The sequence below is a fragment of the Phyllostomus discolor genome, chromosome 2 (assembly GCF_004126475.2).
Source record: "Phyllostomus discolor isolate MPI-MPIP mPhyDis1 chromosome 2, mPhyDis1.pri.v3, whole genome shotgun sequence".
In the NCBI taxonomy this organism is placed as follows: domain Eukaryota; kingdom Metazoa; phylum Chordata; class Mammalia; order Chiroptera; family Phyllostomidae; genus Phyllostomus; species Phyllostomus discolor.
The window spans coordinates 40,835,328-40,857,431 of NC_040904.2; the positions used below are offsets into that span (position 1 = coordinate 40,835,328).

At 42.2% G+C, this 22,104-nt stretch overlaps 1 protein-coding gene across 11 annotated transcripts in view; it reads right to left on the reverse strand.

Annotated features, from left to right (window-relative positions):
* PEX5L (peroxisomal biogenesis factor 5 like) overlaps positions 1 to 22,104 on the reverse strand; it is a 205,476-nt gene that overhangs the window by 14,641 nt on the left and 168,731 nt on the right. For all 11 annotated transcript variants that reach the window (XM_036017731.1, XM_036017733.1, XM_036017729.1 and 8 more), the window contains 2 exons: positions 4,148 to 4,264; positions 1,546 to 1,689 (listed from right to left, as the gene is read on the reverse strand). In XM_036017731.1, the coding sequence (XP_035873624.1) occupies positions 1,546 to 1,689; positions 4,148 to 4,264 (261 nt within the window). The remainder of the gene's footprint in view (positions 1 to 1,545; positions 1,690 to 4,147; positions 4,265 to 22,104) is intronic.

The following is a 22,104-nucleotide window of genomic DNA, read 5'->3' on the forward strand; positions in this document are numbered from 1 at the left end:
CTGGGGTAATAACATATGCTTTTCTAAAACCCCCCCAGAGTTGTTGTGTTGAATGATATAATACACGTGAAAACACACATCATTCAGAAATGTAAGATGACATTATTATTTGTGCACGCATGCGTGTGTGTGGGGGCCTGTATGTTTCTGTTAATGCAATGATTTCCTCTTCTACAGAGATGCAAGTATCTTTTTTAAAATTCTAATATTTTGGTTCAGAACTCCAGCTCTTAGTTCAATTTCATTATCAATATTTCCACTAACAAGATACCAGTGGCTTTAGTGATCAGTTTACTTGTTCTTTCATCACAAACTAACCAATAGTAGTAATAAAGCCTAAGTATTGATGTGCCAGACACTGAACTGAGCACTTTATTTGTATGAACTAATTTAATCCTTACAAAACCCAATGAGAAAGTTATTATAATTGTGATTTCCACTTTACACGTAAGGGAACGGAAGTCGAGGGTGTTTAATTGACTTGTTCCAGATCACATGGCTCCTGGCGGGCGAACCAGCAGTCGAGAAAACCCACCCAGGACAGCAGACTGGAAGTGGAAACACTATTCTGTACTGCCTTCTCAGCACCACACATGCCCCTTCCTAAAATTTCTGTAGCTCCTCTCGGAATAGCCCTTATGTTTTCTGGAAATGACAAACTACAGAAGAAGGCTTCAGAGCCGTCACTATCTTATGACAGGCTTTCACAGGTTTGGAAGTGTAGTGGACCAAGGTTGGGGTGCAGAAGTCTCTTGGGTGGTCTCCCAGCCTTGTTTCCAATCACCCATCACACCTCAGAGAAAGAGGTTTTTATGACATGCGCTTTCCTGGTTTCAGCATGAAGTGCGCATGCTTGCCTACCTCCTCTCACCTTGCACTCCTGCTGTTCTCCCCTCTGTCTTTGACAGACCCAATGTTTCAGGTCCCTCTGCCCACCGGGGACGGTCCCTCTCAGCTCCCCTACTGTCTTTGATTAACCCTCTGTCCTGGAACACTCAGCTTTGGACCCCCTTGCAGGGGAAGGCTGCGTCAGTAGTCTCGCTCTCTGCTGTCCTAGCCCCTTGTGCATTTGTGTGTATTCCACTGCACTGATTGATTTACTTGTCCCTCCACACAGACCACTAAATGTGCCTTTTTCTTGGTTCCATTTTCCAGCTCTTCAGTGTGCTTAGCCCATGTGTGGCTCAAGTCCTGGGACGTCATACGTGTTCAATAAATGTGGACTGAATAAATCGGTGGCGACATACGGGGTGGCTCTGGACCCAGACGAGACCACACACTGCCCCCTGCAAGCTGCTGCTGCACTTCCAGGTGGGCCGTTTTAGCTTTCCATTCCCTGTCCCCACCCTCCAGTTTGGGGCACCATAGACAGATACTGCAGATTTGGTTAGACAACAGGCTATATACCACTCTAACCCAGGGTAACTGCTTTGAGAACCATTGCTTGATGAAAATGCCACTCAGCAGAGGTCTGAGAAGCCCTCTGTCCCTCCTTAGCACGCACAGCCACACTCTGAGCCTGGCAGGATGAAGGGGAAACGACACCTCTGCATCCCCGGGGTCCTGAAGAATGGCTGCCTCCATGAACAGGATGGTGACTGGGAGGTCCCCTTCCTTCAGCCTTTTCAAACCTTCTTCAAATGCGCCAGGCCAGTCCTTGAAGGGGTTCTCAGTGTGGAAGTAGTAGCCCTGCAACACAGAAGGGCCAGCACAGGTCCACTGGGTTATTCTCACACTCAGTCAGTTCCTTTGGAATTTTAATTAAATTACTTAATTTATTTAAGATAATAGATTAATTTAATTGCCATTAATTTAAAAAAAAATTTTTAACAAATGTTTTTTATTGTGGTGAGATTTTGTTTTATATACATAATGTAAATGGGGGCTGGGGGTTGGGTGGAGGAGGGCAAAGGGGAGGGCAAAGGAGAGGGAAATGGGGGCCATCTGTAATAGTGTCAACATTAAAAAACACTTCAGTTACTGTTTTTCCCTTATTATGGATATACATTCTTGCTGTATGAATTTTAGATTTTGTTATTGAATAATATATAAAGAAACAAAAAGTTGCCCATAATGGCACAACTTAAGTATGATCACTGCTAATATTTTGGAGTTTGTCGTCTTTCTGATATTTTGTTTGTTCACTTTGTTTCAGACACTCCCTGTAGCCCCCACCCAAGATTTTAAAGATACTGAGTTTTTGCACATACTTTGGCTCTGTGCTGCCCCCTGCGCCCTGAAGTGTTACCACGATGCTCTGCAAATCTGCTTACGGGCTGTGGCCCTCTAGGGGCTACAAAGCACTGGAATAGCTAGGACACTGTTGGCCTTCCCGCTCTTCAAACCGGTGTTTGCCCCACTAGTGGTTGCATCGCCCACTGAGAATGTGTTTTAAATTTATAGATTTTTTTATTGTAAAAATTTAAAAAATGCAGAATGTGCAAATAATCTCCCAGTATTTTTCTATGACTATATAAATTAAACAAATAGGCTCAAATGGGCAGTTTTGTAGCGTAAGCCCCATTTAGTTTAGTTATTATAATTATTTATATTAAAATTTACTTAATCAGACCTGTATCAATGGACTTTTCGATTACTTTTGTTTTTTTGTGTGTTCACAGATAAAGATAGTGAAAGCCTCACGCTCAAATCTTCGTCTGCATTGATTATTACCTTTGACTTCTGGAGGGGTTTGTTAGGCTAAAAGCTCTGATCTATTGTGAGGCCCTTGATAGGCGAGGTTGAATTGCTATTGAGAAAGTATGTACCACTTTAAACTCTCATCAGAAATACCTGAGAGACATAATTTTTTGCAACATGAGGTAGCATAGATTATCATAAAAGCTTTCTAATTTGATAGATACAATTAAGCTAGTCTGTTGAGGATGCTACTTAGGTTTTAAAATAGATCCAACGGAGACCTTCAGAAAGACAAAAGGCATATAAATTTCTGAAATGTTTGTTCTGTATCTGTGAAATATGTCATGGGTACTTTAATAGGGATTGTATTGAATCTAAAAATTGCTTTGGGTAGTATGGCCATTTTAGGGGTGGGGAGAAAATGCAAACTGAAATTGAACAACAATAAAATAATAATAATAAAAAAGACAAAAGCCCTTATCAAAAGCCACTGAGCTCATGCAGTGGTGTGCAGGTATGGGGACCTGGGAGTGAGGAGCTCAGGGCCCTAACCAGGCCTCAGGCCAAGGATGAGTCCGGAGCCTGGTGATCTCCATCCATGTTCTTTCTTCTTACCTAGTTCTTTTTTCCTTTTTAAAGACAGTTATTTTTAAGGAAATGGTTGTTCTGGCCTACTGAGGGACATGGACTATTATTAGGAAGAGAAAGACATTTTTATGACTATGTAGATTAAATTATCCATAACTAAATGTTATTGATAGTTCCTCCACAAAAACCATAATATAAGCATAAACTATATATCATACCCCCTCCCCAGTGTAGAAAATCCACATCTTTTCTTATCTTTCAAGTCATTCAAACTTATTTCTCAAGGTAATTTTGTCCCCTAACTGTTTTTAAAAGCATAAATCCACAGGCAACTGGGACTTCATGGGTAATTTGGCTGGTCGTCCGCGGCACTCACATTGGCTAGGGCGCCTGTCAAGGAAATAGCTCTGAGGAATCCTCTTGGGACTCGGCCTGGCTGTGGGAAGGCTCTCTTTGCCGTTGTATTTCTGCGCCAGCTGTCTAGTGATCACCTGTGAAATACAGCCCTAAGCCCTGCCTCACGCCCCTGCCCACTGATCTCACCTCTGTCAGCTCATCGACATGGCTCACCTGTCTGACTGACAAAAGGCATCGTGGGGTTAGCCCGTATCTTTCTCCAACCCACCCTCAAGGTCACTTATTCAGGTAACTTGCCAGCAGTCAGGATCCAAGCTCTGGCCAGCTGCCAAACATCTGTATTTACGTGATTAAAGAGAAGGGTATTCCATTCTAGCTTTGCTGCTTTCATACATTGGTTAATTATATTGTTTTCTTTTACTAGAATTTCTGCTAAGTCCTATTGATATTAAATTGTCTGATTCTTGGATTTTTCACAAAATAATTATCGACTAATTTATAATCATATGATCCAATGTGGTTGAGAAAATCGATCCACATGAATAAGAAGAGAATTGGTTACCTTCTCGCTAGCTGAGATGGTGACTTGGTTCTGGGCTTCTTGGTTCTCAGATATCCAGTTCCTCCGGGCCATTTCCTCCCATTCTGCTTGCATTTTATCCCAAAACTCTGTATCTGACTAAGAGATAGGAAAAAGGAAGTGAGATGGATTTAAGAACAGGCTATAGCATTTGGTTTATTTTCAGAAAGACAGTTTTCCTTATAGATCAGAATGAGTCCCGAGGAAGAATGAAATGCTGACACCGGCCATCTCCAATGATGCTCATGGCTGCAGAGCTTTCAGAGAGTGTTCAGTGGTCAGGGTGCTGAACTGGGTCAATTGCACTTTCTGCAGCAGGAACGTTGCTACCATGTAAAGGACCTGGATCACATATACCAAATTCAGCTAAAAAGTCCATTACATGCCCTGGCTGGTATAGCTCAGTGGATTGAGCGCGGGCTGGGAACCAGAGTGTCCCAGGTTCGATTCCCAGCCAGGGTACATTCCTGGGTTGCAGGCCATAAGCCCCAGCAACCGCACATTGATGTTTCTCTCTCTCTCATTCTCTCTCCCTCCCCCTCCCTTCTCTCCCTAAAAATAAATAAATAAAAATCTTAAAAAAAATAATCTGTATTAAAAAAAAAAAGTCCATTACGTGAACAGTTTCAAGTAGGGGTGCCAGACACACACTTGAGGAAGGGTGGCCTTTCCTGCAGTTGCTCCAGGGATCTGAGCAGGTGGAACCACAGCTTTGGGGCTGGCTGGGCAGTGATGGGGGGGGGGTGCAGTGGGCTGTGCACAGGGGAAAGTAATATTAGTCGGTCCCACTCTGTGGCAAGCACTGTGCTGGGAGAAAACTGAGCCTAGATGGTGACGGTCACGTAGTGAGGGGCGCACAGGATCTGATCCCTGGGCTGGCTTCCAAGGCCACGCTTGTCACCTTATGGCAAACTTAGCCTCCTGGTGCTAAAGAATGAAGGATCCTGGCTTTGAGTGTGAACTTGACTGAGTCTTCTTCAAGGTCTTTTCTCTGACAGGGTGTTTTTTTGTTTGAAAAGTATTACTTGTTTTCCTTACAATCTTCTTTTATATCTTTCAAAAGGGAAACCTGGCCATTTGTTCTTTACTTCAGAGGAGGTTTGTATCCTAGATGGAAGCAGAATTTTTCTGCAAGATCTGTCCCACATTGGCTTCTATCTGGCTTCTAAGCCAGAAAAGGGTGGTTTAGGTGTCCTGGGGAAAGGAAAAGGGGGAAGTATCTTAAAGAGCTGAAGAGAGGAAGGGGAACTTTCTAGGGGTGGAGAAAGAAGAAGGTGGTAGGTTCTGAGGTGAGTGGGAGACTGGTGCTTAGTTGTCGGGTATTTCTCTGGCACATTAGACGGATCTCCTAGGGGATGACAGAGGGTGTGACTGGGAGAGTGGGGCTGCTGTGGGCTCTGATGCTCATGTGTCAGGGAAATAGTGAAAAATGTGGGGTTTGGTCGGCTGTTTGCAGTCAGCACGACAAAGAGGAGGGTGCAGACTCGGCCCTTGCTTTCTGGCAGCACACAGGCTTTCCAGATCAGGTGTCCGAGACTACGTTTACCTTGCCAGTGTGGTAAGAGAGATGCTTGGAAACCAATTTGTCTTCTCTAGAGAAAACAAAGAAATCAGTATTTCTCGAACACCTGAGTCTGGGACTGACATTCATATTCTACCTGCAAATACCATGTCTGTGATTCTCAATCCTGAGACTTGTTGACACACCATCAACTTCACTTGAGGTTGCCCTTCCCCGTTTAGTCCTCCCAGCCTTGCCCTCCACTGCAGCCTCATGGCTGGGTGGCGGGTGTGCCATGGTGGGAACTTTTCTTCAGAGTTGCTTTGAATGATAAATGTAACCTTATTTCTTCTGCATACAAATGTTCAGGAAATAAAGGCAGCCCAGTGTGATTAACCCTGGACTATGAAATAAATCAAGGTCTGTTCTCTTCCTTTGCTACATCCACTGTACCCAGTCCTACCACTGAAATGGGTCCTGTCCCTTCAGCAGGGGCCTCCCCTTGATGACGGCGACCACGTATCCAGGCTAACGTTAGGAATAAAATTTCCTTTTCAATGAGTCTTTCTAGTAGAATATCAAATTAGGCAAACCGAAGGATCTCAGGTGCACAGAGTGAAGGCTGGATAAAAGGCTAGAAAGAAATATGCTGCCACGTTAGGAGTAATAATCTCTTTGAATGAAGGGATGATGGGTGATGTTTTTCTTGCTTCTTTACAGTTTTCTGTACTTCCTGAGTTTTCTGATTTTGCATTGATTTTGTAATAATAAAGGTTAAAAGCAAGAGTAAAGAAATAAATTAGCTTTTCTTTTTAAGTACTGTGAAACCTGAACATTTAGATACTGAGGAGTTCAGAGACAATTTTTGGAGACTCATTGTCCTGACTAGCGTTTCAAAGATGCAGGTTCAAGTCGCCTTCACAGACGCCGAGACAAATACGTCGAGTGCATTTCACAGTGTTCGCCGACTTTCCCAAGGTCCCTGGTAGGTCATGTGAAATGCCGGTGACGTCCAGTACTTTGTAAGGCAGTGAGAGTCCCTAAAATTTAAAGCTATTACAAGTCTTCTGAATGAAAGAGTGAGAAGGGTGTTGTAGCGTGTGCATCTGGGTTACAAAAGGTCATGTCGCCTTTCCTGCGGTTTTAGGTTAGAGCAGTAGGTGCTTAAATAAGACCGCTGGGGAAAACGGGCCTGCTGCCGCTGAGCGGGGCTGCCAGGCTCTCGGTTGATGAGGTGCACCCGGACCCACTGCTACCACCTAGCCTAAGTTCTGACTAATTAAAGTGCACAGCACAGCTTCATTTAATTACAGAAGACTACTTTTAGCACAATCAATTTTCATGCTGTCTCAAAATCTAGACTTCATTCACGTAACTGCAATTAACACTGCTTCTTTTTAAAATTTTTAATCAATTTCACAGAAACCTGAGGCATATTTGAATTTTAAATACTTTAGACAGGACTGCGGGGATTTGACATATTGATGATTTTCTTAGTTGTTCTGGGATTTGGGTAGATTGTTTTTTTATATCCTACAGGTTAGTGATCTGCTTACACCAGAAATGATCTATTGCTTGCAAACTATTTTCATTTTTAAAAATAGCTTTCTGATGATCATAATGGTAGGTAGTCATTAAAAAAGAACGTGGGATCTGCAGTACGATGGTTTAGAACAGCAGCTTTCTCCTCAGACGAACCTGGGAGCAACTCCTGGCTCCTTTACTGACCTTCTGCAAGAGCCTTCCCCTCTCTGGGGCACATCGTCCTCACCTTTGAAATGAAGATCTACAACAGTGACCTTGGCTGGTCGTTAGGAGGGCTACGTGAGGAAATGTATCCGTGGCATTAAGCACATGATACCTGCTCAATAAAAGTAGCTGTTCTCATTAGTGTTTTTGCAGCACTGGAAAATATAAAAGATGACCAAAAATCACCCACAGCCTCAAGGCTCAAATACACATCAGTGAATATTTGGTGTTTTAATTTGCGGTGAATACATGAACTCTTCCAGCTAGCTTTCCTTTTGCCATTTAAATCTTTCCCTTCTAACTAACTGTTCCACAATAGGAGGAAAGTTGAGAATATTATAGCAAACATGGTATTTACAGAGAGTTCATTGCAACATGGAATGGCCTTTGGGTTATGACGTTTCTTGATATGATAGCAAACGGCACAGAATGTGCTGGGGAAGCACCGGCAGCACTGCTTTCGGGGGCTGAGGTCATGAGTAATTTGCCCCAGCACCTCTCCTTGTACTTTGCATCATTTCCCAAGTTTTCTATTACTAGCGTGTGTTATTTTGGAGAAAAGGTAAGATTTGGTTTAAAAATGCTGACTTCTTTTCAGTTTTACTTTCTCCAGTGATCCCACACTAGAGCAATTTCTTGCTTCCCTGAATTCCTTCAACACAGACATTCTGCGTTAGTGGTCTGGAATGGGAGAGGTGTGTGCCAGCCAGTGCCATTACCCCTGTGAGCTGAGCAAGTCGTTTTAACCCCGTTGCACATTATTTTTCCTTATTTGTAAAGTGAGGAGACTGGGGTTGTTAGACAAATAGCTCAGGCTTCTTCGTCTACGCAGATCGATCCAGAAGATCAGAACAAGGGTAAAGGAGGCCTGTTCACTGATCTCCAAAAGTTATACTTTAAAGCACTTTCCCAAAATTATTCTTGACATTTTCCCTTCACTTTTTGATTGTAAAACTAGCAAATAAAATTTTTTATTAAAATCATGACAATAAAATTCATTATATTAAACTATAAAGAATAAGAAAATAAGTAATTTAAACTAGAACCAAGAAATTTTCAGGATAGCAACATACCATCAGCTCCCATTTACCAGTCTATTTTGGTCATCCTTGAGTTAAAATTTTAACTCTGTAATCAAACATAACTATTGATTAGAAAGATCCTGGGGTTACGTTGTGAAGGAACTGATGGATGTGGGACTACATGCCAGTTCTGCCTGTTAGGAGTCTGGCTTTCTATTTGCCTCTTTAGACATCTATTGATTAGCTGTTGCTGGACCAACACTTTAAAAAACAACCAACCAACCAACCAACCAACCAACCCATTCTATATATGCAAAAGAAAAGAGAGCTGCACTTGCACAGTGAGGGATGAAAAGTCACTACGCAAGCCTGGGTAAAGTGTTTGCCACCACAAATTTTGTTGAAGTGAAATTATGTGCAGTCAGCTTGGGACCTCATCACCTGAAGATCCAGTAGCCCAGGCTGGCGAAGAGCGGCTGAGCTGTCCTCATTCCCCACATCTTTTGTTGACTAGGAGCTCAGTACTAGTTGAGGATTCCATGTGCCTGCCCAAAGGACATATTTAACCCGTGGCTGCAGTCATAGATGTGCAGCACCCTGATGGAGGATGGGAGAGAATTTGGATTGGTCAGAATTAATCTGAGCTCTAGATGCAGTTCTGGGTGTCCCACGGCGTGAGGGGTCATTGACAAATTGAGTTGACACGGGCGGGGGTGAAAGTGCAAGAGCCACCCTGTTTATGAGGTGATTCACCTCATAAGTTGTTCAACAATAGGAGGAAAGTTGAGAATATTATAGCAAACATGGTATTTACAGAGAGTTCATTGCAACATGGAATAGCCTTTGGGTTATGACGTTTCTTGATATGATGGCAAACAGCACAGAATGTGCTGGGCAAGCACCTAGTTGCAGATAAGACAACTAAGATGAGTGTGTGGCAGTTCCAGGGGGGGCGACCTCCTGTCAAACATGCCGTGAAGCTGCCTGAAAATGGGATGGGCTACTTCCTCCACAGAAGGATGTGTTCTCCAACATTAGAAGTCTTCCAGCATAGACAGAACGACCCATGTCAGGAGTGTTGTAAAGATGCTTCAGAGATCGGGTGGAGGTGTGACCCAACAAACTCTTCAGTCTCTTACAACACCGAGTGAGGGTCTCTGGTGGTGTAACACCATTAATGAATTGATTTATTGAGTGAAACAGGAAAGCTCAAAATGAGTAAAATCTCAATGAGGTAAGAAATGGATCTGTCATGCGTGTTCCTTTCTCAGTCTAAACAGAATGGGGAGGAAAACACAAGGCCTTTGGCTTTGGGCAGAACAGTGTGGATCCTGGCCATGCCCCCTGTCACATGACCTCTTTAATTTAGTTTCCTCACCTGTAAAATGTAAAAAGTCTCTGAGGATGGTTGTGCACATTAAGTGGAACAATGTATGCAAAGTGCTTAGAACTTGTAACATTAAGAACTCAGGAATTGGCAGTTTAATGCTATTTTATATTTGTAAATGAAGAGGAATGTCTCCCAGGATAGAGAGAAGATGCAATCTGACAAACTGTAAACTGTGTGGTTCAGAAGTGTTGAGAAACAAAAAAAATTGGTACTAGCACTGAATACAGATTTTCCGGTTGCCTCTGGGTTAGACATGCTTCCTTGTTTAATGGAGCCGACCATCACTGCAGACGTCAGCAGGCACCTGGGCAAATAGCCTGAGGCTCTCACCAAACAATGTGCCAGCAGATCAGCTGCAGAAATGTGGGGCAGAAAAATTGGAAATGATGAGCAGGAGAGAAAAGGGCGCAGGAGGCTGGCAATAATGCAACACAAGGCTTGAGCAGGATGTCAGAAGGCAGCCAAGAGCCGTTTCTAATGGGGAATCTAAGAGACTTTTCTGTTCTTTCCTTTCCATTCTTCCTCTTCTGGGGAGGTGGTAAAGAGAATTGGAGTATTAAAGCACAGTGAGCAAAACTGTTTGACCAAAGGGGCAGATGTCATTAGCCTATTCATTAGCAAACAAATGCCTCTCCAGAAGCCGAGTTTCACCTGATTGTATCTATGTGTGTGGTTCCAGCAGGTATTTGTATTCACAACAAAGAACTGCTCTTAAGCTGCACCGGAAACCGCAGGTTTGGAGACCAAGCCTGGCTTTGCTGCCACATAGGGAGTAAGGTTTTGTGGGGTCAGCATCTCAGAGGCTGTTGGTTTCTCGCAGGCCTCCTGACCTCTGTTTGAGTGACTGGCAGCATGTTTTAGGGGTGCTGTACCTTGGGTGTGAGGAAATTGTGGGTGGGGGATCCTGGGGTGTGAGCCTTTTCTTATGTTTCATGTGACAATAAGTCATGTGATAAAGGATTGGCCTGTGGATTGTGAGCTACAAGCAGTGTCACTCGGTTCCAGAGGGGATTTTTTTCTTGTTTAGCCATGTCTATAGGTAGTGAAAAGCTCCTGGGAAATGCTCCAGTAGTTTCAAAAAATAAAGTATTAGAAATATTTACTAAACCCAAACTATGTGCTTATGCTTTGGCTTACAGGACTATTAAAAAACAAAACAAAACACCTAGATGGGATGCTGCTCTCTAGACGCTCACTGTCCAATGATCAAATAAAAACAGAGATAACTATGATTCGGGATAGGGTGAACAAACAATGCGAAGAGAAACAAAGTTACTTGCTCAGAGTCACACTATTCTGGTAAGTAACAGAACCAGAATTCAAGATATTGCATCTTTCCTTTTATGGCAGATTGCAAATTCCAAATGGCTACCCTCTTGCAGAGTCCTGTGGGCACATGAGCTTGAGGAACATCAGGTTAAACCTAGAGGACAGATCTAGCCAAGAAACATTTTTTCTCCTAATCCTGGGTAGGAAATTTCACCTCAAAACCCAGACTTCAGAACCTTCACGAAGGTCTGTTAACCTTAGGCCCATAGAAGGAGCCACTACTGGGTGGTCCGTGTGGTTTTCCACGTCGCTGTGGTCACTACCAGACCATCACCTTCATCTGCCTGGCTCCTGGAGGTAGCTGAGCTGTTCCCTTCTGGACAACAGTGAACAGGCTCTTTGCTGTGTGACTTCCCAGAATCTTCAGATGCTAATATACATGTTAAGTATCTAAGGGCGGGGTGACCTTAAATGAGTGTGTGTGTGGGGGTGAGAGAGAGAGAGACAGCGATTTAGGGTTCTCCAGGACACAGTTTGTAAAATGCTGGGGTCGAGTCCCAGCATATAAGCATCTAAAATTCCAAAGAAACAGAGATCATTGGTGGGATAAACTTAGTGTATCCTGAGAAACCATGAGAAATAGGAATTTACCACACATGGTTTGTTTTGATGTGATTGTTTCCAGTGAGACTGATTTCCAATTAGCCAGCAGGTTCCCTAATCCTCACATCTGCTGTGTGAATCAGACTTCTTCAAGATTTGTTGTTGTTATTGTTCCAGAAAAGGAAATGAAACCCAGGGTGTAGAGGGGAGAATTAAAATAATTTTTGTATGTTTTTGGGAAGACAACTCATTTGAAGTGTTTATCTTTTTAATACTAACTAGTCTTTGAAACTACATATGATAATGTATACAGATTGGACAAAGACTGGATGAAACACAAGAAAATGAAAACAGTGAATTTATTAGTGTACTGGGGTTTCTGGGTAGTTCCTAACCTTCCGTCCCCCAACCTCTTGATTTCCCTTATTGTCCTTGCTTTTAAAATAACCTAAGAGAGACTACTGATAAAAAATTATTTTTTGGTAATCAAGTTTTAAGTTCTATAATTGTTTTAGGGCCTGAAAAACATGCAAAGATTCTTTATATTGGGAGTAGTGATTACGGGCAGGAGTTTTGGAGCTAGACAGGTTGGAATTCCAGTTCCATCACTGGACTGTGGTGTAGCCTTGCACCAGTTACTGAGCCTATGTTCCAATTTTCTCACGTTAACATAGGGCATGGCTGCTGTAAAGCACCGGGCTGCCTACCGGGGGCAGCAGGTACAGCTACGACTAAAACGAGCTTAGGCTGTCCTTCAAATTTAGGATGTCTGTGCATGTAAACAGGCTCCCTGCTCCTCCCCTTTCCTCTGCTGCTGGGCAAGGCCACCAGAGAGAGTGGTTTGGAGGCAGTTTCCTTTGCAACATCAATCCTGGTGATAAAGATTTTTTTTTTTACCTTCTGTCTAACACCCATGTTGACACAATCTTCCGCCGTGGAAATCCTGCCCCCTCTACCATCCTTTAGGGTTATCTTTGGAAAAAAAAATTGGGCCAGTCATTTTGATGGAAATGGTAGATTAAAAAATCACTCACATTGTTTTGAACATATTGTACTGGTATTTTGAGTTTCGCCCTTTTTCTTTTTGACTATGTGATTGTCATAGCAGTGGACCAGGTGGGAAGATGGAGCCTCAGTACAGTTTGTTATGAAGGTGTTGGGAAAGAAAGTGGCATAAGCTGCGTTCTTTGACACTGAAATCAACCAGCTGACTCAAGGTCAAGGCAAGGACTCTGGAAAGCCACCAGGAGCCCCCTCGAGTTGGACCAGGGTGGTGGTCTTATGGGGGAAGGGGGTCATGTTTGTGCTACATGGAGCTGTTCATAACTAACTACTGTGGAGCTAGGTTGTTTCTGTGACACCCACCAATGCCTTAAAAAGATTCCAGATGGCCAAAATTATCACATGTTCTTTTTGTGTATTGATTTATTGGCCTGTGAGGATTAATTTGGATAGAACTCGAGAAATATTTTCTCTGCCAAGGATACTAGGCATTGCATCTAGCTTTTTTTTTGGCAGCAACTGACTCACATCCAGCATCAAAACACAGAAGAGAAGCTGCATGAAACGCCAGGTCTGTGACTCCTCAGCCTGGGAGAAAATGGGCCGTCACAGCAGCACCTTCCTACAGAGCCTGACAAACAGTGCAGAGGAGCTATGGACGGACTGACATTCCTGTAGTTTCACTTACGGTGTTAGGCTGTATTGGCAAGATCTGCTGGATTTTAACAAATGATATATCCCTGCATTAGTCTCAGGAGCTACGATGTCATCAGGAATGCATTTTGAAGGGTCAGACATACCCTTTTTAAAAAGAAATGCTTAGATGTACAAGATAGTAGTGCTTTTCTAATGTCTATTAAAGGGACTTTTTCATACATAACATTTTCATTGATGTAATTTATTATATATACTTACACATTTAATTCACTCATTTAGCCAAATGATTGACAATATGTAGCAGGCCATGTTCTAGTCACCTGGGTATAGTAACGAGCAAGACCCATGCTAATCCTGCCCCTGGAGTGTGCAGTCTGGTGGGGCAGAGACAAATGCGATACAGTGCTGTAAGGCTGGGGAGAAAAGGTATTCTAGGAGCAAGGAGGAGGGGAACCCAACTTAGACTTAGGAGTTCCTCCCAGAACTGCTAAGGATCCTCCCAGAAGCAATGGAAGCCAACTGAGACTCTAAGAGTGAACAGCAATTAGGCAGGTAATGGTGCGATGAAGAACATTTCTGATAGGAGGAAGAACATGTGCAAAAGCTAGGAGAAAGATTAGACGGCCTCTTCTAGGAACTGATGATTTATAATGATGCCAGTGTAGACAAGAGGAGGTAGAAGCAAGAATGGTCCATGTCATGAAGAACCTTAGAGAGCTAGGTCAATGGGTTTGGACTCTGAGGACAAGTGGAGAGTCACTATGCACATCTCTGTGTTAGAAATATCTCTGGCTGATGTGAAGAGAATGGACTAAGTGGAGCATTCCACTGGACACCCAGGAGGCAGTGAGACCAGTTACAAGGCTGTTATAGTGGTCTCTACAAGACACATTAGAGTAGGGCATTGGCAGTGGAGATGGAGAAAAACGAGCGGATTTCAGAGATATTTAGTAGAATGAATAGGACTTGGTGTTTCATTAGATGTTAGGGGAGAGATACATGTTGGAAGGTGGGAAGGGGACAGAAACTGGGGGGTGTTGAGGAGAGAGAGAGGAAGCTTTTTCCTGGAGGATCCCATTCCCTGAGTCAAAGAACAGAGAAGGTAATGCAGGGTTACAGGGATGAGCTCAGATCTGGATATGGTGCCTTTGGAATGCCGGAGCATAGATGTTGAAAAGGCTGTGTGCTTCATGGGTTTGGTCTCAAGAGGGAAATCAGGGCCAGAGATCTGGAACTTGGAGTCACCGGCACGTGAACGTTGACGGGAATCACAGAAGGGGATGTGTCCAACCAGTGGGATTGTGTTAGGATCGGAGAGCAGGCTGTGGGCTTTGCACTCCCAGGAACAAGGAACAGGCAGAGGAGGAAGAACTTACTACAGAGGGAGGAAGAGTGTGGGGTCAGAAAATCCAACAGAAGAGAATCCTTAAGTGGAGGAAGTGTATAACAGTGCCCAATGCTCCCCAAGCTTTAAGCTGAGCTCGAGTGTGCCTGTGAGTGTGACTACTAATGAACAAGCAATGGTTTCATCCAAGCAAGCCAGAACACCCCGTATTGATGGCAAATGAAAAGACACACATTGTCGTACATTGTAACAGTAAATAAAACCGTCTTTGGAGTGCTTGTGGAGTTACCGAAAAGTGTGAAATAGCTGAAAAATCCTGATCTTCTCTTAACCAGCTTCCCCCATCTTCAATTTTATACATTTATACCTACCCACCCCTCCCTCCACCCCCATCCATCTTCTTATCTATCTAGCTAATCCTTAACTGTTAAACCAAATGCCACATTTGAATCACGGCCAAGGCTAAGGATGAAAATGGGGTCGGGGAAGGAACAGAGATGTTTTCTTTCTTTCTTTCTTTTTGGTCTCATAGAATCTGAGCATCACAACAGGAAGTAAGAACCCGTAGGAACATATGGTTCGCTCCCTCCCTGTGGGGAAGGGTGGTGTCGGGGAGCAGAAGAGAGATGAATTAGGAGGCTATTGCAGTAATCTGGGATGAGACCAGGGTGATTGCAACAGGAACAGGGAGGAAAGAGCTAATCAGAGATTTTCTAAGTGAACAAGTAAGAGGATTTAGTGATAAAACTGCATTGCTTCCTACTAAGAGCAACAATGTTGTCACCTTGAATGTATATAATTTTTAAAGAGCTTTCAAGTGCATTAACTCATTTGACCTTTAGAAATGATTTGTCCAATGCCACTAGCTAGTGAATAACTGAACCAGGGCCAGACCCATATCTCATAATCCCTGTTCTGTACCCTTTTCGTTGCTGCACCCTCGTGTCCCTCGTTCTGCCCTGCCGTGCTAGCCTGTCCCGGGTTTGTAGGATCAGTCAGTGCTGGGCAGTATCATCCAGGTTGAAGGAAAGAGCAGAGCAGAGCCCTTCTGCTTGTCTCTTGTCACTTAATTTTCTGAGACAAACCAAGTTCATTCTGTTTAGAACTACAAGGTCACAGGTTCTGTACTCAGCTTCTTTTCTATCAGGAGTGAAGGAAACTACAGTGGAATGTTAAAACAGAACTTTTTCAGCCTAAGTTTTGGCTATGATTCCAAAAAATATATATAATGAAACAATTGGTGCCTATTACCTATGTAGGATTTGCAAAAGGAATGGTTTTATATACATTACACACACACACACACACACGATATATGTGTGTGTATATAGGGGACACATGAGATATATATGATATATCACTTATATACATATATATCATATATCTCTCTCTCATGTGTCCCCCAACATTTAGCTCACAATTCAGCTACCATTGAAGGGAGCAGGGGAGACTATTTCCATGATGTGAATGGTCAGGGATGGGTGTTTCTCATGACCAGGTTTGGGCCACGAAGGGGCACGCCATCCTGGAGCTGTCATGAATTCCAAGAGGACTTCCTCGAAGGGTGAGGATGGTGCCCTTCTCAGTGGGGCTGCAGATGGCTATTCCCAGTAGGAGTCTCTGCGAGATCCACAAAAGCAGAACACGAGAGAATGTATTCCTGTAAAACACCCACTGAGCCCACAGAGCACCTGGGCCAGGCCATGGTGTACCTGCCATGTGAGGCTGGGCCCCTTCCCCTGCTCCTCACTGTTCTGGCCCCACCCTGGGGGGCTCAGAGACTGACAAGTGAATGGAGGGGGAGGAAGTGAAGCCAGCAGACAGAAGGTTTGCCTGGCAGCTTCCCCACTACAGAGGATCAGGCCCAGGAGCACTCCTAGTTTGGGGAGGCAAGAAGCTCTAGATTGTGAACATAGAAGAAGCCATTTAATTATTACAGAGGAATGCATATCTCAGTTATTGACTTAGCACTGTTCTCGAGACCAAAAGTATCTGGAGGATTTTTCATTATCTTAGAATGCTAAGAAAGCTATGGGACTTTTATGGGCTGAATTATGTTCCCTTAAAAGATATGGTAAAGTCCCCCCTCTGATATATTTGAATACGATCTTCTTGAGAAATAGAGTCTTTGCTATGTAATCAAGTTCAGATGAGGTTCTTACGGTGGACCCTTGATCCAGCATCACTGGTGTCCTTTTAAGAGGAAGGGAGTCTGGACACAGACACAAAGGGAACACGGGCCACGTGAAGGTGGGAGGGAGGCTGGAGTGATGCTGCCACAGCCCGGGGAGCACCTGCAGCTACCGGAAGTGGGAAGAGGCAAGGGAAGACCTGACTCTAGGGCTTTGGAGAGAGCCTGGCCCTGCCAGCACCCCGATTTCACACTTCCGGCCTCCAGACTGTGGGACAGCCACCTGTTTTGTGGTGCTTTGTTACAACAGCCACGGGAAGTTAATATAAGGGACCAACCTGTGATTTCAGCCAGAGGTTGGGATAAAACTAGCTCACAAATGGGGTTCGAATGGGCAGTAGATGATAAAGTGAAGCTTGCTTTGACTTTCACCCTATCAAGTTCTGCCCACTAAACACAATGACAGCCATGAATCCTGGTGCATGACACATGCTCCACAAACACCTGTTGTGACCGTGCGGTTTCCCGAGCTGACGGAGAGGTATTGCTTCTTGTACTCTTTCCCTCGACTGGTCAAAGGAGCTTCCATGCATCATTTCCATTTTTACAAATGAGGAAGCAGATGTCACAGAGATTAAATACCTTGCCCAGGGAAAGTGGCTCATAGGGCAAAAACTGAGATTTAAATCTAGGTCTTCCTGACACCACTCTGTGCTTTTCCACTCCACTGTCACCAAATTAGTCCAAAAAATTGGGCAGATGTTCAATGGCTTGTGTCCTTGTAGTTCAGAGAATGATGCCTCATATGAAATGATTTTTTGGAATCTGAATGCAGGGATATATTTTCGTGGCAATTTTGGTTCTTAAAAAGACCAAGTCAAAAGTCTGTCTATAGGAAAACAGGCAGAGAGTAGGTTGTATAACTTAAATAAATTTAATTTGTCTTAAACCCTTAACTCTAGGCCTATGTTTTTGGACTAGGAAGCTGAAACAGACAGTTCTTGACCTCAAAGACTGCACAGTCACCAGGAAGGAATTTTTTGGGGGGCGTTGAAAATATTTTAAGCAGAAGTCAGAAAATATGGGGTGCTTGTCCTGGTGCAACCACTCCTTAGCGATGTGGTCTCAGACAAGTCAAATAACCTTTTTCATTCCCAAATTTTTGGGAAATTCTTCTGTAAACCATGAAAAGTTATACTAGACTCAGGTGACATTATTATTATTAATTATTATTATTATTGAAATATTTTATACAACCACCTTTCTTATCTGACTTAAATGTCCAAAGAGATGCTATACAATATATCAGCCCGTAATGGACGCTGTTAAATATTCAGGCACAACCAACCTTATTTACGTGCTGTCAAGACAAAACTGTATTAGCGACTTTTTTTTCATGAAGGCAGACCTTGTGATTTATTTTTTAAAATGATATTTAGAATCTGAAGAACATCGCTGACTCAAGAGAAATGCAAAGGTCAATTGTCACACCTAAGCTGTGCTGCCATAACGCTTAAATAATGAAAAGATCGTCTTCAGAGATAATTGTACTCCCACATTTTAACTACGTATTTACTGACAGTAAACTATAAACAAGCTCTGTTTTCATATGGGGAATCCACAGAGCCTATTAACTGTCCAGATGGCAGGGACTAGAAGGATTGAAAGGTATGTAAATTAGGGATCATCCAAATCTTTTAAACTAGAATGGGTGTTAAAAGCATATTTTGGAGATTTTCTAAATGTGAGAAGACAAGGACTTTTATTTCATTAAAGTGTTTGTTTCTGGGTGATTTTTTTTGATAAAATACTTTAAAAGCATATAAGTTATGTAATAGTCTTTCCTTGCATACACAGTAGCAAAAATAGATGAGCAACAAGAAAAAATAACCCCATTAATTTTACTACCTAGATATAATAACTGGGAGCACATTGGTATATCTTAGTCTAGGTTTTCCCCATATGTTTACATATAAAAATGATTGCTCATAAACTCTCAGTCTTAGGGCCAGTTACTTCCTTCTTGAGTTCCAGTTTTCTTATCTTTAGAAAAGAGTTAAAAATACTAACACCATAGGGCAGTTGTGAGGATTAAATTTCATAATAATTATGAAATATTTAGCCAAGTAGCTGGAATATAATCATGCTCAACCAATTATTTCATTATTTACTTATTTCATTTATTGATTTTTAGAGAGAGGGGAAAGAAAAGAGGAACATCAATTTGTAGTTCCACTTATTTATGCATTCATTGGTTGATTCTTATATGTACCCTGACTGGGGATTGAACCTACAACCCTGGCATATTAGGACAATGCTCTAACCAACTGAGCTGCCTCGTGAAAATGGAACCTTTCTGTACATGTGGTTGTTTAACTTTTTATCAGGGATGTGTTTACATGCTAGTAATGTACAACCATTACATCATTTCAAGGATCCTGTAGTATCCCATTTATAGATTTATCTTAATATGGTTCATCTTCTATTATTGCTATTATAAAATTTGCATCAAGTATCCTGGGGCATGTATCTCTATGCACATGAGTGATTATTTCTCAAAGATTATTAAAAAATAGCTGGGTTAAAGGGTACAAACATTTTGAAGTTTTTGATATATATTGTGAAATTACATTTTAAGATATTTTACAAGTCTATTTTTCCACTGGTGCTGACTATTATCATTAAAAAAAATTCTTTGCTTCAGAGGCAATAATGAAGCTGTTTTCCACATACATATTCTTGGTTATTAGAAGCTTCCTAAAACATCTTTGGCTGGTGGGAAGATTTTAATGATTCAATTTATTTAATGGTAATAGGATAATTCAAGTTGCATATTTCTTTTTGAGTCAGTACTAGTAAATTATATTCCTAAAAGAATTATTCTGAGGCAGGCTCCATATCGGAATCTCCATCAGCCTAGCTAAAACCTTTTGCCCTGCTCTGGTGATTCCCTGAGACTCCACCCAACTTTTGGGTCCACCCAAGCTGCTTCCAGTGGCTTTTTTGTATGAATGTCCTGTCTTGACTCAGCTTGGAACTTTCCTAAAATCTTTCAAAGGTTCACAAATCCCAAAGAGCATCTAGCCTTGGCATGCCTCATACCTCTTGATAAGCCATCCCAACCTTGCATTAGTGGCATCCAGCCTTGGTTTGCAGCTTAGCCTCTCCCAGGTACCTCTAAGTCCAGCATAAGCAACACCCATCTGCAGATCACTTTTTAGCTCATACCAAGTAGTCCTGGGCAGGGCACAGGCCCAGATGACCTTGGCATGATCAGAACCTCTCCCAAGGAGTCCCAGAACCAACATACCCACTGGCCAGCTTCAGGTGATACCAGAGCACCACTCAACCACCTATACAAATGACACACCCAAAAGGCAGACTTGACCAGCGCCAGAAAACTGCTAAGGTGAATCTTGCTCCACAGGGTCAGCCACTGCAAAGCAGCTCCTCCATTGTAGTCATAACCAGTTCTCACAGCCAATTAACCTGAGGGTCAATCTCTCCCACTGATGTTCCAGCAACAATCAAGACTCAACTACAACAGGAGGGCACAAATAACCCGCACAAGGGTCACACCTTGAGCACTTGGCTCAGGTGACCAGAGAGACTGTGCCACTGGGCCCCTACATGAGGCCACTCTATCAAGGCTGGGAGACATAGCAGTTAAACCTAATAGGTGGAGACAAATACAGGGAGGCAGCCAAAATGAAGACATAAAGAAACATGTTCCAAATGAAAGAACAGAACAAAACTCCAGAGAAAGAAGTAAACAAAATGGAGATAAGCAATCTATCAGATGCAGAGTTAAAAACACTTGGTTATAAAGATGCTTAGTGATCTCAGTGAAAACTTCAATGAAGAGATAGGAGACATAAAAATGGAGATAGAAAATATGAAGAAAAAACCTATTACAAATGAAGAATACAGAAGGAATGAAGAGTAAATTAGATGAGGAAGAAGATCAAATTAATGATCTGGAAGATAAGGTAGCAGAAAACACTAAGTCAGATCAGCAAAAAGAAAGAAGAATCTAAAAAAATGAGGCTAATTTATTGATGGAACAACATTAAAAAAAACAACATCTGTACCATAGGGGTACCAGAAGAAGGGAGAGAGAGAGCAAGAAATTAAACACCTATTTAAAGAAAATTTTCCTGATGAAAGAAATAGAAATATAAGCCTAGGAGGCACAGAGAGTCTCAAACAAGATGAACCCAACGAGGCCCACATCAAGAAATTGAACATCATAATTACAATGCCAAATGTTAAAAACAAAGGATCCTAAAAGTAGCATGAAAAAAACAATTAGTTACCTACAAGGGAGCTCTCATAAGACTATTAGCTGATTTCTCAACAGAAACATTGCAGGCCAGAATAAATTGGCACACAATATTCACAGTGACGGAGCATAAGAACCTATAACCAAGATTATCCAACAAAGCTATTATTAAGAATTGAAGGACAGACAAAGATCTTCCTAAACAAGAAAAAGCTAAAGGAGTTCATCATCACTAAACCAGTGTTACAAGAAATATTAAAGGAACTTCTTTAAGAAGAAAAAGAAAAAAGATAAAATATAGGAATAATAAAATAGCAATAATTACATATCTATCAACAATCACTTTAAATGTAAATGGATTGAGTGCTCCAATAAAAAAACATAGGGAGGCAGAATGGATAAGAAAACAAGACCCTTACATAGGCTGTCTGTAAGAGACTCACTTTAGATCGAAAGTCACACATAAACTGAAGGCAAAGGGATGAAAGATATTTCATGAAAATGGAAACAGAAAAAAAAGCTGTGGTAGCAATAAGTATACAATAAATAGACTAAAACAAAAGCTATAAAGAGACAAAGAAGGACCCAGCAATTCCACTTCTGGTATTCACCTGAAGAAACCCAAAACATTAATTCAAAAAGACATGAACAAGTGTTGTAGGTTCGATTCCCAGTCAGGATACATGCCTGGGTTGCAGGCCACGACCCCTGGCAACCGCACATTGATGTTTCTCTCTCTCTCTCTTTCTCCCTCCCTTCCCTCTCTAAAAATAAATAAATAAAATCTTTTAAAAAATTTTAAAAAAAGACATGAACATCCATATGTTCACTGCAGTGTTATTTATTAGAGCCAAGATATGGAAGACATCTAAGTGTCCATCAGTAGATGAATGGATAAAGAAGAAGTGGTGCATATATACAATAGAATATTAGCCCTAAAAAGAATGAAACCTTACCATTTACAACAACATGGATGGACTTAAGGAAA